The following is a 19454-nucleotide window of genomic DNA, read 5'->3' as shown; positions in this document are numbered from 1 at the left end:
CGTAATACATGCGGAAGCGGGTTATGACTAATTTAGCATCACATGATAATAATCCGAGTTAATAACTTGCATAATTGAAGGAATTGGGGAATTAATTAATAATCACATAGGGGGGAGAATAAAATCCTAGGCCTGCTTTCTCTGATGAAATCTTCGTTTTTAATTGTTTTCGTGCTTTTGTCATTTTAATTTGCTTTAATTGCTTAGCTTAATTTAGTTTATTAATACTCTTTCGACTGTGTAGGGTGGGCTTGATAATAATTACTAGGATTTAACGTCTAGGATTAAGTAATTAAATATTCTCTGTGGGATCGATACTCAAAATTTTAGTCTGTTATATTACTTGTACGATACGTGCACTTGCGTGTAGGTATTAAACACGCCACTGAGATTGGTGAGATTGGTCGGCGAGCGCCAAGGTTGTTGCTGCAGATGACTTTGTCAATTGAATCTAGAGTTCGTAGAGGAGGAGTTTCCCTTTTGAGTGTATGCAGTTATGATAGGCATCACCGGCTTCGGAGTTCAGGATGTTTGAGAAATATTTCATGATTAAGGAGCTTGTCGAATAGGATTAAATAAAAGGGATAATTAGTAAAAAAAACACCAATACATTAACATATATTAGGATGGATATACTCTCATTTTACATATTAGTGAAAACCCCCCCTTTTGATATATTAACTTACCATAAATCCAAAATTTAAGTGATATGCTTAAATTACCCTTAATTATTATATTAAATTAACTAACCCTATTTCCCCTCTCATTCTTCTTCACCAGCCGTCTCTCTCAATTTTTCTCTCCCCTGGCACCATACCACGTCCATCTCTGCCCTGCTTCACGTCGAGAAGCGGACCTCCTCTCTGTCGACTAAAAGAACGTCACCAATCAAGTAAAAGGAGGAGACCCGCGGAGACTAGAGCTACATGTCCTCTATCAAAATCTTCAGATCCAAATCGAGAAGCAGTTGTCCTCCATTTTCGACAGTATTCTGAAGCTTTTCGATCCAAACCCATCGAATCTGCCGCCTACATGTATGTTTCTTCTCTATTATGTCCTTGTTTCCTTTTGAGTTTCTTATCTTTTCATTCTATTTAATTTTGTTCCATTTATTTTGGAATTTGAAACCAATCGATTATGTGAAGTCTTATAGATTGGAGAAAGGTACATATGATTTTGCAATTTTTATTATATTTGGATGCAATCGAATTATGAATATGACTTTAGGCTAGAATAGCATACTCGTTTTAGGTTGAAATGTAATATTCTTTGTGATTATGCAAATGAATTTAGTGTAATTCAGGTTGCTTGATTCATAATGTGATTTAATTTTTATATTTGTAGTTGGTTTGTAGTTTTCTTTTCATTTATCTTTTTCGGCAAAATTTTGATTAATGTCATTTATTTGATGGAATTTTGCGTTTGTATGCAGGCCATTGCCAATGTCGACAAGGCCCCAACAAGACGAAATGGAACAACAAGAAAAGATTGCATCCTTTTACATAGTGGTTTTGTTAAATTTATAGTAGATTTCGCTTGAATTTGGTCATTTTTTGTAGTTGGTTTCGATACATTTAGTCGTTTTCGTTAATTTGTAGTCGTTTTCGTTAATTTTTAGTCGTTTTCGTTAATTTTTAGTCGTTTTCGTTAATTTTTATTTGATTATATTTTTAATAAGCATGTGAATGTAAACAACTATTTTGTTTGTAAACAACTATTTTGTTTGTTTAACAACTATTTTTTGTAAACAACTATTTTGTTTTGATGTTTTACAGTTTTTGTATAGTTGATTGTGGGGAAACAAACGAAAAAATAGTTGTTTTCGGTAATTTTTTAGTTAATTATGGAAAAAAATCGAAAAAACTGAAGACCTAAATGAAAAAATAAATTAGTTGATTTTGAAAATATCGTAGTTGATTTCGGAAATATTATATTTAGTTGATTTCGGAAATATTATATTTAGTTGATTTCGGAAATATTTAGTTGATTTCAGAATATTTTTATTTAATTCTGAAGTAAAAAAACATGACATTTATTTATTTTTTTAATACTTTTTCAATAAATAAACAAAAAAAATTATTAAAAAAATAAAAAAAAGCACTAAAATGGTGGGTAATGAATAATGAATAAATGGAGGGTAAATTAGGGAATAAAGGAAGGCATGGGTCTATCACTAATAATTGAAAATGGGCTGGACTCATCCTTATTTTTAAAATGCTAGAGGGGGGTTTCATTAATAGTCCCTAAATAAAAAGTTAAGTGATTATTTGAAACATTTAGTATTAACATTTTGATTTGGAAATTTTTAGATAGAAGAATATTTTTTGGGACTTTTGTATGGAAGAATTTTATATGGGACTCGTTGATATTTTTCCCTTGAAATTATAAACTATGTGCTTAAGTTATTAGTAGCAAAAGGTGTGATATGCAACAAATACAAAAGCACAAACCCATCAATTCGACCATCCCTTTCTTGATTTGGGCAAGTTTGCAAAAAGTACACAAAAATTAAATTTCGGTAGAAAAATTTACGGAAATTAAAATCCAACATGCCCTATATTGGAAAAGGGTCGAACAACAAACTCGAAATACGGTCTTTCATCTCGAGATTTTGAATCCCATGCCCATCTCCATGTTGGTACATGTATTGTGCCATTCTCCCTAAATCAGCTGCAATTTTAATCACATTTTGTGGCAATGATTGTGAATCCGCATTATTATCAACTCGTAATAATTCTTCGTTTGTCTTTTTCCAAGTCTCGCGCATTATCGACATCACATATTCTCGCGCCTCCTCTATATTCGCACCCGTTTCCCTCATGTAACATTGTATCAATTTCGGAACATCGCCTCTGCTCATTTCATCCTAATCAAAATGAAAAAAATATATTTAAGAAATCCAATTATTAGAGGGTTTATTGCATTCAACACCCCTGTGTTTTCTCTAATAGCAAAAAAACCCATATGATTCAATTTTTTTAGCAAACTGCCCCTAAAAACTCATTATTGTTGTGTGCTAAAAAAGATGCATTATAAGGGGATTTATAAGGGGATTTTTGCTAACATTAGTAATAGGCAATGCGATATAACATATATAAGTAGCATGTATACGAACCGATGATGTTCCAAGGTCATTAGCAAGACGTAAGACCATGGACGAACATCGAACTATGTTGTGATATTTGTACAAGCTTCGTACGGCTTCTTTGTCTATCGGATTTGTCACGAGAAAATATGCTTGAGATACTATTGCGGGAGCTGATATCGAAATCCATGCGTTCTCGATGTATTCTTCCTTCGTTGGTGTGTACTTTGCATAGTACCACTCGGCCTCTTGCATGTATGCCTTGCATAAGTCTCCCCACTACAGCAAATTCATGTATTATGCATTTCTTTCTATTTTGGTGAACCGTTAATAATAGTTAAAAACTAATTAATGAAGTAAAAATCGATTTGAATATTTAATTTTGATTACTTACTGATTTTCTTAAATGCGGAATGATGAGAATCCCTTGTTGTTTGAGAACATCGTAAGCGAATTCGTCGACGAAGTTGTTGAGAGCTAGAAAACATATTTGCATATAGTGTGGGAGCTTGTCCATTGCTTCAATATCCCATCTGAACGAAATAACACGTATACGACAAGTTTTTTCAACAATCATAATATATATATATAGTGCTGATCGAATGAAATAAATTAAACCCGGTAATTACACGTTCGATCAAATAATATAATAGTATGAAATTGTAACCTTTGAATAACATCATTGAAGATCTGCAGTTCTTCCAAAGTACCGTAGACATCGAATACATCATCGATCACCGTAACCAAAGCGTTGACTTTGGTGGCCATGATTCTTGAATATCCGTATTGAGGATCGAATATTCCAGTGGTCCATAGGTAATTCTCGACCACCCTATCCCGCGCAAATGGCAATACTTTTGCTATGCTTGTTTTCTCCCACCAGCTATACATATATATATATATATATATATATATATATATATATATATATATATATATATATATATATATATATATATATATATATATATATATATGCATGAAAAATACAAATAAATTTCCATGCATATAAACATAAATCATAAATTATATAGATTATAAAAGAATTATAAATAATATGTTTAGATAGAAGAGAATTATCGAATCACCTCGAGACATGTTTGAGTTCTTGTTGGTGCTTTGCTTGAACAATATTGAAGTCGAGTTTGGCAAGCTCGAGCACAATAGGGTTCATGTCTCGACTTTTCGCATAGGCTTCTTCGATGAACCATCTTGCATTTGGCCTTTCAACTCTCCAATGAATTGGGAGCTCCAATGCATGCCGAACGGCCGTTAATAATAAAACATCATCGTCGTCATTAATTCGATCAAGTTTTTTCCGCAATAAATCGGTGGCGAATTCTCTAGCTAGCTCCAATGTGTTTTCGCCACGTGTCATAAGAAATGAAGCTTCGTAGAGTTGCAACAATCCTTTAGTATTGTTGTCTCCAATACTTTCCTCAAAATAATCACCCGTCTCGTTCTTGAAACAATCAAACACATCTGCAAGAAACATGTGAGATGAGAAATTACACACAACACATACACACACACACACACACACACACACACACACACACACACACACACACACATACACACACACACACACACACACACACACACACACACACACACACAAGCACACATATATATATATGTAATGAGTTCTAGTAGTAAGTATACCTTGGGAGACGCTAAAACCGTGTTGTCTGAGGAGTCGAAATCCAAGTGACGCGGAGTACAAATCCATTTGATGATAATAGTTTTTATTGCCATTAAAATATAGTTGATGTTGATATAAAGAATTCAAGAATCGGTTGATTTCGTCCTCAAAATGATACGATATACCGAGCCGATGCAAATTATCAATCAACTCCAATTTCGGAATAGGCAGCTCCAATATTTGTTCCTCCACAAATAAATGCATCTTCACTTGCTCCACCAACTCCGAAGCTCTTTTCAAATATTTCTCTTCCTATATATATATAAAACATAAATATTATATATATATATATATATATATATATATATATATATATATTAATTAATAATACTGAACATTACGTAATAAAGTATTGATCGATCGATCGATTTATCGATATATACCTGATATTCACTGGTCAATGATTGAAGATAATCGAAACCCCAAAGCGATGGGTTGTAGTTTCCGGTTCGTCTAACGGTACTTGGAATGATCGTCTGATCATCACAAACGGAATTAGTAGCATTAGTGCATTTTAATGATGAACAATAATAATTAGGGTTTATTGTTAATGCTGCAGTACGACGATGAGATACAAAGCACGCTTTTGAATCTTTTCTTCTGTTCAAGGAAGAAAAACAATTCATTGGCTTGTTTGAAATCGCTAATGGCATTATAATGCTAGACATATTAATGATGAGAAAATAAATAAATATTTATATATTTGTATTTGGTTTAATTTATTATAGGAGTTGGCCTACTATTTATAGAAGTGCATGGTTTCCATGCTATAGATATTAATTAAAATTTTAAAAAAAATAGCAAATAAATAAATAAAATAAAATAGCAATTAAAAAACATCAGCCACTAGATATAGAAAATATATATGTTGACAGATGTATGAGATCTGCTCCTTTAATTTGGTCAGTGTGCAGTACGTGTTTCACGTTTTATTGTGTCAGCATTGGTGTATGTTTCTTTTTGTTGGATATTTTAAAATTGGTGTATGTAATAACAATTATGTACTGTAACTTGTCTAAATTAACTACTATAAAAATATAGTATAGCCAGTGAATAGTGAGTGAGGTGGGCATGTTTTCTCGAAACTCGATTTTGTGACGGGATCAATTTTATATCACTGAAGTCTAGTGGTGGAAATTGAAACGAAATTTCCGTCGAAAAACTGATAATTTTGATTTGGATTCGTTTGATTTCCACCCTGTTGAATATAATGCGGAAATATGTGAACAAGATTAAAAAGAAAATAATCGAGGAGCACGTATCTCCTACGTATTTTATTCTTGCTAATACATGTTGAATTACAAGTACAAACTCAAGATTTATTTATACTATTCTAGGCTTATATAGCATTTGCTGATTAATTGTACAAATATAACACTGCACGAGACTTAACTTATATTGCTAAACCACGTTGGATTGACGTACGAGGTTAGAGTAAAAAATTGCAAAACCCAAGTGGATATATATATATATATATATATATATATATATATATATATATATATCATATGTTTATTATTTTCCAATGAATCATGTAGCAGGTAGGTCATGAAAGACTTTTATTTAATTTTATTCGGAAAACCTTAATCACAGAATCTTGAAATCAAATTCATCTTAAGAATATAATCACGTAATAGAGATTATCGACATACCGTTCGCCATGGGTTTCGATAGAAACGATGAGTGATAGCAATCTACAAGCCGAGCCTAGCCAGGCCTCCTTCGAATCTCCTTGAGAACTTTATTCGTAGACACACATTCTTCTCTCTATCTAATATCACAACTCACTAGTATTCTGTAAGTGATGGGATTCTCAATTGCGTCTGATAGTTGAGGAGAAGAGCTGTGGATTTCTTTTATAGACGAGAAAAGAGGGCCACGATTGATTTGTAACGGCAGAAGACAAATCCCACCCATCATGGTCTTGTATTGCCTTTAACGTTACAAATCAATTACCATAAAATCACCTTAATACCATAATTGAATTACCCATAATTTAATTAATTAAAATAAAGATTAGTGGACCAAAATTAAAACGTTTTAAAACGTAAACTAACATTCTCCCACTTGGTCCACTGAATCGATTTAAGAAACATAAGTTTAAAAAATATTTGACTCGGTGAGTTCTTCATACAAAACATTTGACACGTGATCACGATTTTAAAAGAAAATTAAGGTGATTACCATAATAGGTAAATAGAGTACTTTAAAACTAGAACTAGTTTGAGTTATTAATGTGAATCATAGCGGTTATATGATTCATTCATCATATTCCCTTCTATGTATCACGCCACTAATAACCCTTACTATTCTAATCCATAATAGCCCCTTTAATTTTGTCTTGTTAGGACAAATCCTGTTAAATCCAAATATAATATGTGCACACATAATAGGAAACAGGAAAACAGAAACATTTCATTAAATAAATTAAGTGTCAATTACATAATCATAACTCATCAAATCATGGATTGCTCAAAAGACCCATTCTAATAACATGTTCCTCATATGTCTTTATAGGCAATCCCTTGGTTAATGGATCAGCAACCATAAGAGTTGTACTTAAATTTTCTATTGACACTTGTTGTTTCTGGACTCTTTATTTAACAACCAAGTACTTAAGATCCATGTGCTTGGATCCACTTGAATACTTTCCATTCTTAGAGAAGAAAACGGCTGCGGTGTTATCACAATATATCTTCAAAGGCTTAGCAATTGAGTCAACAGCCTTAAGCCCTAAGATTAAATTTCGCAACCACAGTGCATGACTCGAGGCCTGAAAACATGCTACAAACTCAGCCTCCATTGTGGAAGAAGCAATAATACTTTGCTTTACGCTCTTCCAAGATATTGCTACACCAGCTAGTAGAAATACAAAGCCCGATGTGGACTTTCTACTATCTACACAACCAGCAAAATCGGAGTCTGAATAACCAATAACCTCTAATTGGTCCGATCTCCTATAAGTAAGCATGTAATCCTTTGTTCCTTGAAGATACCTCATAACCTTCTTTGCTGCTTTCCAATGTTCTATTCCCGGATTACTTTGATATCTACCAAGTACTCCCACTGCATAACTAATATCTGGTCTAGTACACGTCTGTGCATACATCAAACTTCCAACTGCTGATGCATATGGAATCAATTTCATTTTCTCCTTTTCCAAATCATTCTTTGGACATTGTTTTTCACTTAATTTATCACCTTTCGTGATAGGAGCATTAATGCCTGAACAAAACTGCATATTAAATCTTTCAAGAACTCGATTGATATATCCTTTCTGAGACAAGCCTAACAATCCTCGAGATCGATCTCTAAAGATCTCTATCCCAATAACATAATTTGCCTCACCCATATCAACCATCTTAAAATTCTTGGAAAGATAAGTCTTAGTTTCGTGAAGCAAACCAAGATCACTACTTGCTAGTAAAATATCATCCACATACAAGACTAAAAAGATAAACTTGCTCCCACTTACCTTTAGATATATACACTGATCAACAGTGTTTTCCTTAAATTCAAAGGAAGTAATGGTATCATTGAATTTTATATACCATTGTCTAGAAGCTTGTTTAAGTCCATATATGGATTTCTTTAATTTACAAGCCAAGTGTTCCTTTCCTTGTTTTGCAAATCCTTCAGGCAGGTCCATATAGATATCTTCATCTAAATCCCCATTCACAAAAGGGGTTTTCACGTCCATTTGGTGCAACTCCAAATCATAATGAGCTACAAGAGCCATAACGATTCTAAGAGAGTCTTTCTTAGATACTAGAGATAAAGTTTCTCTATAATCAATGCCTTCTTTTTGAGTGAAACCTTTGGCCACTAATCTGGCTTTAAATCTTTCGATATTGCCCTTAGAGTCACGTTTGGTCTTTAAGACCCATCTACAACCGACTTTTTTACTGTTCTTAGGCAATTCGACAAGTTCCCAGACGCCGTTATAGTCCATTGATTTCAACTCTTCATTCATAGCATCAATCCATTTATTAGAATCTTTACTTTTCATGGCTTGTGAATATGAAACTGGATCATTTTGAATACCAATATCAAAATCAGATTCTTGTAGATACACCACATAATCATCGGATATGGCAGATTTCCTTTCCCTTTTGAGATTCCCTCAAAGCTACCGGTTGTGGTGATTCCCTTTGAGTAGGCGTTGTTGGGTTATGGTTCTCCAGCAAAGTAGGCATGAGCCGCTGGAGTGGATGGGTGGCATGTAGGGTGCGTGCCAGGGTGGAGATTGACTATGAACACTATGGTAGTCGTAGTGCTGCATAGGTTGGCGGTTAGGTTTGCGACCTCCGCTGCGGTTGTAGCGGCCACCCCCGCGGGAAATGTGGATGAGCAGTTCACGTTGGAAGCATAGGAAATAGCGTGGGTCTGTTCAGGTTCAACAAGTCGATTTTCTTCCATCTAGAGGAGTGATCGAGTCTGGAGAAAAGTGGGAAGGAGACTCTGAAAAGAGATGAGATTGGCTACGGTCCCGTAATTTTTCTGAAGGTCGTGTAGAGTTTGTAGAACGAGTTGTTTGTCGGAGATTGGATTGTCGACGTTTGTCAAGTCGTTCGCCGTGGTTTTGATTGTTTGGTGATAATTGTGAATAGAGAGAGAGAGTCTTTATTGATTTACTTGAATTTCTCTTCAATTTGAATGGCCCGTTAGTTTTTATTGTCGGTGAGAGGGAGGAGCTGACGGTCCAGAGATCATTGGCGGTGGCGGTTTTGGAGAGAACCATGTTGGACAGATCGTCGGTACGGTGATGGTCCCGTAGATCAAAGATGGAAGTAGATAGTGTACGCGTTGCCATTCATCGGCAGGAATTAAGACGAGTCAGGATTTGCCATAGAGAAGATCGGAGAGGCAGAAGCGACCAGTGGTGATGATGAAAAAGTGGCTCCACTTGTGATAGTTGGGATTTCTTATATCAAGGGTGACAAGATTGAGAGTCTTGATATTAGAGATGACGTGAGCAAAGTTGAAGGGGTTGAGAGAGGCGGTGGGTGGAGTGGTTTTGTCTCCGGTCATGGAGAATAAAGGCGGCGGCAGCTTAGGGGAGGTTGGGGGAGGCGGCTAGGTTAACCTAGTATCTGATACCATATAGGATGAATAGAATTGGAGAAAAAAGAGAGAATTGTATCTTTCAACTGTATTATATATATATATATATATATATATATATATATATATATATATATATATATATATATATATATATATTTACATGTGGGAAACCCTAACCAATTACACAAAATAACCGATAAATAAACATGTCATGATTACAAGATATATCTAGAAGAATAATATAATGAATAATAATAACAATATAACACTAATATAATGTCAACAATGCACTTATTTAAAGAAAATCAAAAGATAGCCGTAATATTGGAAAAAACTTATCTCGCATAAACTATAACCTTAAAATTAAGAGTTTTCTATTGAAGTTCTACAAGAAATAAATGCATACAAAATAATGGGAAATATGCTCAGAAAATAGATGGAGGGCGGTAGGGTTGCCCAATAGTTATAATTAAGGGAGATGGATGCAAAATGTTCAATTTAAGGAGTGGTTGCCAAAAAACTAGTTTATTGGAGGTGGATGCCAATTTTTTTTATATTTGAGGTGTAGTAAGCAAATGATTCATTTTCAAAAAAAAAAAAAAAAAAAAAAAAGCAAATGATTCATAGTTAATAGGAGGTGAATGCAAATTACCTTTAAAATAATAGTGCATACTATTTTTTTTCCTTTTATGTTTTTTGTTTATGTTTTTTTTATGCTCAATAAATTATGATTTTATTATTAATAAAATAACTGTAACAAAAAATAAATTCCCCATCAACAACAAACCCACAAATATTTTTAAAAGAATAGGATCACCGTTCCTTATCATCATTAAAAGTAATGACGTTTTATAACATTAAAAATTGTTTCATGTTTGCAATAAGTTTATCTTTTAATTTTCTATATGATTCCGTGCAGTGTCATTATTTATACTTTATGTTATATAATATTAATACTTTGCCTCGTGAGATGCATGATAGCTAAATAAATGATAATTGAAAAATTAATATAGACATAAATAATAATAGTCATTTTCAAAACTAATATAATAGAAAAATCAAAATATAAATATTGGACTAATTGCAATCATAATCTATATATTTATTTTAGAAATATCTGTATATTATGAATATGAATATTTGTATTAGTATGGGTATCAGTATCAGTATCAGTATGAGTATGAATATAAATATGAGAATTCATATTAGTAGTATTATTAACATTAGTATTAACATTAGCATTATTATTAGCATTTCATTAGTATTACTATTAGTATTAATATTATATTAATATTAATATTGTATTAAATGTGACATGTACAATTATACATCATAATTTCGTGAGATAAGATTAGAGGTGATATGGACATTTGGGTTTTGTATAATTTATATGTTATAAATATTTTGCTTCAATGTGTATTCGAACTTTGTGCTAATTTTACTGTCGACTCGAATTAAGTTTTATTCATCAAGGTAATTTAGCATAAATTATATTTATTTCTTACATTTTTAAGTAATTTACATTTTACTAATATGTGTCATAATTACATATGAACAATTAACAATTTGCGAGTTACTTGCTAGGTATTAATTAAATAAGTTCCATTAATGCATGTGTTTTCAAACTCCACTTTGATAACTAAGTTTTGCATTAAGGACTCAAGTGTGTTAGTCTTGATAGTTGCAATATTTGTATCCGATGATGTATCATGTTTTTAATATCACATTTAATATTTTATCCATTATTTTATTTTATTCGATACTTAAATCAAACGGAATAATTTTAAAAGGTTAATAAGAGCAATGATTTTTTTTATTGTGTCATATATATATATATATATATATATATATATATATATATATATATATATATATATCAAATATTGAAGTTTATAGTACATTATTTTTTTCTAAAATGTATTTTTATTTTTTAAATTATCACCGTGCATCGCACGAGTGATATACTAGTTTTTAAAAGAATAGGATCACCCTTCCTTATCATCATTAAAAGTAATGACGTTTTATAACATTAAAAATTGTTTAATGTTTGCAATAAGTTTATCTTTTAATTTTCTATATGATTCCGTGCAGTGTCATTATTTATACTTTATGTTATATAATATTAGTACTTTGCCTCGTGAGATGCATGATAGCTAAATAAATGACAATTGAAAAATTAATAAAGACATAAATAATAAATTGTCATTTTCAAAACTAATATAATAGAAAAATCAAAATATAAATATTGGACTAATTGCAATCATAATCTATATATTTATTTTAGAAATAAAATTTTGATATGCTTAATTGGGCCAACCCAATGGGCCTACAATTTCTTTACCTACTGGGCTACGAGCCCAATATCGAAGACTAATATCACCGAGGCCCAAACACTTTCAAGTAAGGTTTGGGTCCAACAAAGCAAACCCAACCCAATAAACGACATATAAATAGAGGTTTTACTCATTTTATTAAGGTACGTCCTATTATCTGAGCAATACTACTAATGGTATTCTCTGGACTATTTCTATGATCAGTACGTCTGACTTGAGCGTCGGAGGGGTTTCCGCCGGATCAACCCCCGGCTTAGCTTATGTGTTCTATGATCGCAGGTACCTCAGGATCATCAAGTTGTCAAGCTACTGATCTGCTTTGCTCTCCCAGTTCGTTTTCTACACCACCCTAGGTGAGCTAGTAATTAGCATCATCAAATTTAATACGCATGCGTCTACATACCAAAAAGAAGAGGAAGGGAGAATTAACTTACTATTTTGTGTATAATACAAGTTTAACAATAGCCGTTGATTACAAAAGGAGACATGTAATATATATGAAGTACGTAAAAACATCGAATAAAAAAATGATAAGTGCGTAAAAAAATAATTTGTGGGCATGATAGTATAGAGGTAAATATAATAAAATAATGATTTGAAAAATCATTCATAATAAGTTTTAACCAAACAAATTCTTATTGCCGAAAAAAGAATCAAATCACATATTGAAATCTATTAGCATCATACACACACACTCATGTCAACTATGATCCACAAGAAAAGATAATGGCAGCGAAACAATTCACGGAACATTATAAATATCAGACGAAAAAGCTCGAGAAATTATAATGCAATCGCTTCGTTACCGACAGATTTTCTACGCAAGAATTCGCAAGAAAAAGTAGAGAAAACTTTATTTATTCAATGTGTCTCTGTTTATCATGTTGGTTGAAATATATAGAAGAAAAAAAAAAGACAATCCTAAAGCTACGTAAATTAATACGGAAGGAATAATTTTAATCCTAAAAATTAAAGAAGACTAACTTAACTAAAATACTATAAATATAATAACTAGGAAATATAATAATAAGGAAGATATTGTAGAGACCCATAACTCACGACTCTTCTCCACTCTTGACTAGTCCAAGTAGCGGGGGTTATCAGATTACTTCATGAATGCAATGCAAATTGTGTACCGTCGGTTCAACCCATCACAGTAATGCCAAGATATAGCAATAACTTTAAGCATTCCAATTTTCTTTCTTGTAGAAAGAATAATTAATTTCTTCTTATATTTACTTTTTCTAAGCAGAAGCAAAGTGCTCAATTTTACTTATTAAACATAAATTGAAAGTTCAACAAAACAACAAAGAAATGTAATAATATAATATTCGGTCAAACTTTTGTGGGGAAACATATATTGAGAAAACAAACACAACAAAAAGTAGAAATTTGAGGCTTGAAAATAATTACAACACATTATAAAGAATGTTAAGAAAACGAAGAACAAATAACATAATTGAATTGTTAAGAAAGACAAAAACATATAATTGCTTACGCTGAAGATTATTGATGTGAAGTAAGAGAGGACAAAATAAATTACAGTAGAACCTCGATAAATTAATACCCGATAAATGAATAACCTCGCTTAAATAATACCTTTTCCCGGTTCGACTCGGGGACAACGTGCTAAATTAATAATTCGCTAAATTTATAAGATAATACACATTCGAAAATTTTAAGAAGCTCCATCTAATATATAAATTAACAATACATAAAAAATAATTCTTATATTACATAGTACATTTCATTTTTTATAGATTTATGAAGGCTTTGTAAAATATGAATTAATTGTCGATTGTTTCTTATTGAAGTTCGTATCACCTTCAATCTCGTCCCTCACTTTTCTTAGCATGGTAAGGACTTTTGGTGTAGTTTTCTCATAACTCAACAGAAAATTGTTTACTACCATTGCTATTTAAAGAGCTTCCATTCGAAAAATGGGCTCTATAATAGAACTATCGTCTTCAACTTGATCATCTTTATCAGTTGTCATGACGCTCTCAATGATTTGCTCGTCGGTCAACATCTCGAAGAGGCGTTGTTTTCTTCATGATAGTTCAAAAGATATTCGACATCCATTTTGTTCCGATAATTGAGCTTATCAATTAGATGTTGCAGTTCTTGGATGCTTTCATCATTAAACGATTCGTCCCTACTCTCTGAAGTCATGTTATTAGTCGACCGAAGTTTACAATGACGAAAACAATTTGAAATTGTATTTGCATGAACATCTATAGTCTAAGCTGAAATTGCAAGATTCATTACATCTAAAATGTTTATTTTCTCTGGATTTGGTTCCCATATTTCATAGCCATCTAAAAGACTTCAGTAAAATCGGCGACGATAATGTGTCTTAAAAGCTCGTATAATCCCCGCATCACAAGGTTGAATCTTTGAAGTTGTGTCCGGTGGCAAAAAAAATAATTCAACATTTTGCAGTCCTTCAATAGTTTTTGGATGAGCAGAACAATTATCCACCAACAAGAGAACTTTTTTACCCTCTTCAAATAATACTTCAGTCATCCATGCTCGTTTGTTAGCACGATACTCATAGTTCAAACTGCGCAAATTTATGTTCTTGAAACATCGTGGTTTTGTATACTTCCCAATAACCCATAAAGGAATTTTTTCTGAACCATCCTCATTACAACAAATAACAACAGTAAGTCTTTCCTTGTCTTGTTTTTTTCCTTCAAGTTGCTTTGTTGCAAGAGAATGATCTTGTTGTAATGTGAAAAAAGAGTCATGTTTCATCCATATTGAAAACATCTTTCTCAAATTGATCGATTTTGTCTCTTATCAAAATCATATCAATTCATTCTCCATGGATTTCATATCAACTGATCCACTTTCTCCGAAACGACGATAGTTCTTTATCCCATATCTTGGTTTGAAGCGTTCAAGCCAGCCTTGAGAAAAATTAAATTATGGGGAATCTTGAGGATACATTTTCTTCAAAAACACTTTCCCCTTCTCTGTGATTAGTTCCCCTGTCATATTCACTCGTTCTTGATATTGAACAATCCACTCATAGAGAGCTTTCTCTAGGTCGGGGAATTTCGTCGGTTTGTGTCGCTTAACATCACACTTTTTTGGAGCATTTGAAAGATATTCCGCCGACCGCTTGATTGTATTAGATATTGTTCCTTGACTCACTTGTAAGCCAAATGTGTCTAGAACCCACTGTTGTAGTTGTTTTTGAGTGATGCCTGAATGATATTCACACATTTTTTTAAGTATTTCATCTGTCATTGTTGTCTTTTTTATACCTTTGAGATGAGAAGCCATTATTCTTTGTATGATCTATTTTTTATTAGCATAAACGTTTGGGTTTAAATAGAGTTTCATTAATGTATATTCATAAATTCGAATAATATGTTCGTTGAGTAAAAGAAGACATTGAACAATCAAATACATTGAATAAATGAAATACATTGCACAAATGATATACATTGAACTCTAAAATACATTAAACAAATAATATATACACAATTTAAGAAAAATGTATTTATTAAAAATAATAATACCAATAATTTCATAAATTAATAATTTATTAATTAATATATCAATTAATAATTATTAATTTATCGATAAGTTAATATTTCGCTAAATTAATATAATTCAAAAACGCCCAACAGTATTAATTTATAAGGGTTTAACTGTATAATAATAATAATAATCTCTATAAAGCGGTATTGTTCTTAGTGTTCTTGGATGTTTTTGGTAACATGTATATACAAGAAAATTTATGGGGGTTGAGATTGAAAAATCCTTGAAAAAAACTGCGTACAAAAAGTCGGGCAGTTAAGAAGAAAAGTTGAAGATCATGTTTAGTGGAAAACGAAGAAAAAAGAGAAAAAAAATCGCAGTTGATCGTGTTTAGTAGGAAAGGGAAAAAAGAAAAAGAAAATAATTATAAAACGTGTGCTATAAAAAAGGAGAGAAAAGTTAGTGCTTGAAGGGGGGGGGGGGGGGGGGGGAAAGATAAATAAATAATTTTAAAAAAATAACAAATAAGTTTGTATATGTGCTATAAAATATGAGAAAATAAAAGAAACAATTTTTTTTTTAAAACTAACGTGTATTTTGAAATCCAACAAAATAAGGAAAAAATAAAAAATAATTAAAAAGGGAAGAATAAACAATAAGTTTGACTGTGCTATAGGAGAAAATAAAGGAAACAAATATTTTACAAAATATTTTTAGAAAAAACTGTTTTTAGGGTTTCAGGGTAAAACCTTTCTCTTATGGGAAAATTAGCAAGATCCCCTCATCAAGGAAATATAGTTAAGGAAAATCCCCCCCTTCCAAAAATAATTAGAGAAAACTCCATTAGCTAATAGTTCACCCAAATGTTATTTTCGTAATTCTAAATCTACCCTTAATTGACTGTACTCTTTCAAAACTCAAATCTACTCTCTCTCTCTCTCCCTCTCTCTCTCTCTCTCTCTCTCTCTCTCTCTCTCTCTCTCTCTCTCTCTCTCTCTCTCTCTCTCATTTTTCCTCCTCTCCTTCTTTGATACGTACACACTCTCTCTGTCTTCTCCTTTTCCCTCCACTTCTTCTTCTCACGTACACTCTCTATCTCTCTCCTCATTTTTCCTCCTCCTCTTCTTCTTGATATTGTAAAGAATCTTAATTGAAAAAAGGGGTGAATTTTAAAGATGCTTTATGAGGTAAAATCTCACCAATATGTTGTGGAAATATATTAATTATTTTTCTTTGTTGGTTATTTTCCTCCTTGAAGTCGTATACACATTAATATCCTTTTTTATTTTTATATTTTCTTACAGTAAATCGCGTAAGAAATTAAGAAAGAGAAAGGCAACACTCGGTTTATTTTGGGATTATTTTTTGCAAATATGTCGTGAGTATGAGTAGATCTATCAAAATTTCCTGTTGATTTTGACAAGATTACAGTTTGTTGGGAACAATGTATAAATTTCCAGATTCTTCATCTTCTCTCTTCTCTGTGTTTTTTTTTTCTCTCTTTTCTGCTTGTTATATTTTAATGGAGTTCTTCAGTAATGTCATTAATGGAGAATTCCAGTTCTTGAAACTAGGAGACTGGGAGATCGAACTCCCACTTTGGTTGACAAAGTGTGGTGTGACGGCGGTGTGCTAATGATGGAGAGGCAAATTTAGGATTTTTTGGTGGATCGGACAGAGGACGGCGCGTGTAGAGAAATTCGTGCAGACTGGAACCTTAATCGACTACGTACATGTTCAATAGCGATTAAGCTAATCGACTACACTCTGATAGTCGATTAAGGTTAATCGACTCCAATTTTTATTTTTATTTTTATTTTTGGATTTTTTGTTTATTGATTCCAATGGTATAAATCAATTATAATGTTTGTATATATTTTTTTTTTTTTCTAAAATATTGTTGATTTTGCATTTTTTTTTTTTTTTGTAGTTGAGATTTGCAATTTTTAGTAGTCAGTTCATTAATCGACTATGATTCATCATAATCGATTAGTATGTCTCATAGTCGATTAATATACCCGATAGAGAGAAAAAAAGTTAAAAAAACGAAAAAAAAAAAATAAAAAAAACAAGGGTTGATGCGCGGATAGTGCTGATGCGGTGGCAGGGACATAATTGGAAAAATTGGTGGCTGAAATTAGGAGTGGATTTTCTTAAATGGTGCAAAATAATTTGAGCATCTCTCTAAAGAAGTATTGAAGGGGTTATATCAAATAGTGGTGTTATTTCCACTACCAAAGTATCTCAATTCACCACCAAAGATTATAAAATGCATAAATACCCCTCAATTTTATAATCCACCACTCTTCCTTATATTCACTTTATCCTCATATGTTCTAAGCTATTTCTATTTCTATTTTAATTAATATTTCTTTTCTTTTTCAAATTTTTTTTTCCATGAAATATTTATTAAAATATATTTAAACATTCATATCAGATGACCTACAGATTATGTAATTTGTTTTTAGGACATAAAATTATATTAAGCCATATTGGTCAATTATGGAGGAAGTTCAGAATTTTCCATACAAGAACTCTTAATTTATTTCTCAAAAAACGTGAATTCCTATTCTTTTTTACTTTTGAAAATGTTTTTCTTTGACGAAATTATTATTTACTTAAGGTGAAAAGGGTGAGATTCCCAGTGAAGATGTTGGGGTTTTTTATAAGAGTTAATTGCAAATACCACCCCTGTGAAATCTCTAATTGTCAAATACCCCCTGTCAAAAAATAATTCACTCATACCCCCCTGTGTAAACAAAGTCAAGGCATTGAGACCCCTGAGAGAAAATCGTGACTCTCACGCGCTGCTGCTGCGTTTTTTTCTTATTTTTCAATTGTGAAATGTCAAAAATTGTCCCCTAGCCCCTTCTCCCTCCCTGTTCTTCATTCTCCATCGTCCCCAACATGTACCATTCTTCATTCTCTATCATCCCAACATCGCCGGACCCGCCGCCATTTTTAAACCTGCAAAAACGCATTTCACAGCCATCTACAGACCCTTCATCAGAAATCGCCAAATTGATCAAGCCGCAAGCTTCTACACCGCCACCAAAAAATTCCGAGCTTGAAGAAGCCTAAACAATTGATGGATGTGGTGGTGCGTGGTGGGCGGCGGCGGTGAATGATAAGTATGATTGGAAATTGAGAGGAAGGTGGGGAATTGGGCTGCCGCTGGGAAAAATTGCAGAAAATTGGGAGATAGATTTTGGAAAATTGCAATTTAGTCCCCCAATTTAAGTTTTAGAAGTTTAACAAAATTCCAATTTGGCCTCTTAAATTATTATAATTTTATGTCATTCCACTTAGGTTTATACTTGTCTTTTTACCTTAATTCAACCATTAAAATGATAATGGGTGTTGTGAGCTTCGAAAAATATTACATAGGGGAGTATGAGCGAATTTTTCTTTAACAGGTGATATTTGATAATTAGAGATTTCACAGTGGTGATATTTGCAATTTACTTTTTTTTATAAATACTTTAATTAGTTTAGTTGTAGACGGTTTTTAAATTTTGTAAAAAAATGTAGGTGAAAGACGAAGAAAGAGAAAAAATGGGAAATATATTTAATTTGGTGGTAAAATGAGATATTTTTAGGGTGAAAATAGTACATCTCATATCAAAGAGCCCCATCTTTTATATATAAAGATAATAGATTTTTTTAATATCATTTATAAATTTGAGTTTCTTGATATTATGTAAAAAGAAACATAAATAAAAAATTGATACTTCTATAATAGGAAGCCAAATAATTATCAATTGCTACATTT

General features: G+C 32.2%; 1 protein-coding gene and 1 pseudogene across 1 annotated transcript; both read right to left on the bottom strand.

Moving 5' to 3' along the window:
* Positions 1 to 2438: 2438 nt before the first annotated feature.
* Positions 2439 to 5506, bottom strand: LOC105978056 (terpineol synthase, chloroplastic). Its single transcript, XM_088819526.1, has 7 exons — positions 5174 to 5506; positions 4751 to 5042; positions 4174 to 4567; positions 3753 to 3968; positions 3480 to 3618; positions 3116 to 3364; positions 2439 to 2866 (listed from the first exon to the last, which is right to left on the bottom strand). The coding sequence occupies exons 1-7, from the start codon at positions 5456 to 5458 to the stop codon at positions 2555 to 2557; spliced, it is 1887 nt and encodes a 628-aa protein (XP_088675652.1). The 5' UTR covers positions 5459 to 5506; the 3' UTR covers positions 2439 to 2554.
* Positions 5507 to 13952: 8446 nt separating this feature from the next.
* LOC148772791 (CENP-B homolog protein 2-like) lies at positions 13953 to 15481 on the bottom strand (annotated as a pseudogene).
* Between the last annotated feature and the right edge of the window lie 3973 nt (positions 15482 to 19454).

This window comes from Erythranthe guttata, chromosome 1 (genome assembly GCF_056151865.1).
Source record: "Erythranthe guttata isolate IM_541 chromosome 1, IM_541, whole genome shotgun sequence".
Lineage (NCBI taxonomy): Eukaryota > Viridiplantae > Streptophyta > Magnoliopsida > Lamiales > Phrymaceae > Erythranthe > Erythranthe guttata.
The sequence above is the reverse complement of the archived record's forward strand: the minus strand, read 5'-3'. Positions and strand labels throughout refer to the sequence as shown.

What these genes read in the sequence shown, in the direction of transcription:
- LOC105978056 (XM_088819526.1), bottom strand. Translation starts at nt 5,458, where the DNA reads ATGTCTAGCATTATAATGCCATTAGCGATTTCAAACAAGCCAATGAAT. An exon ending in GAACTCAAACATGTCTCGAG is followed by an intron (nt 3,969 to 4,173) that starts GTGATTCGATAA and finishes ATATATGTATAG; the next exon opens with CTGGTGGGAGAAAACAAGCA. An exon ending in TTCCGCATTTAAGAAAATCA is followed by an intron (nt 3,365 to 3,479) that starts GTAAGTAATCAA and finishes AATTTGCTGTAG; the next exon opens with TGGGGAGACTTATGCAAGGC.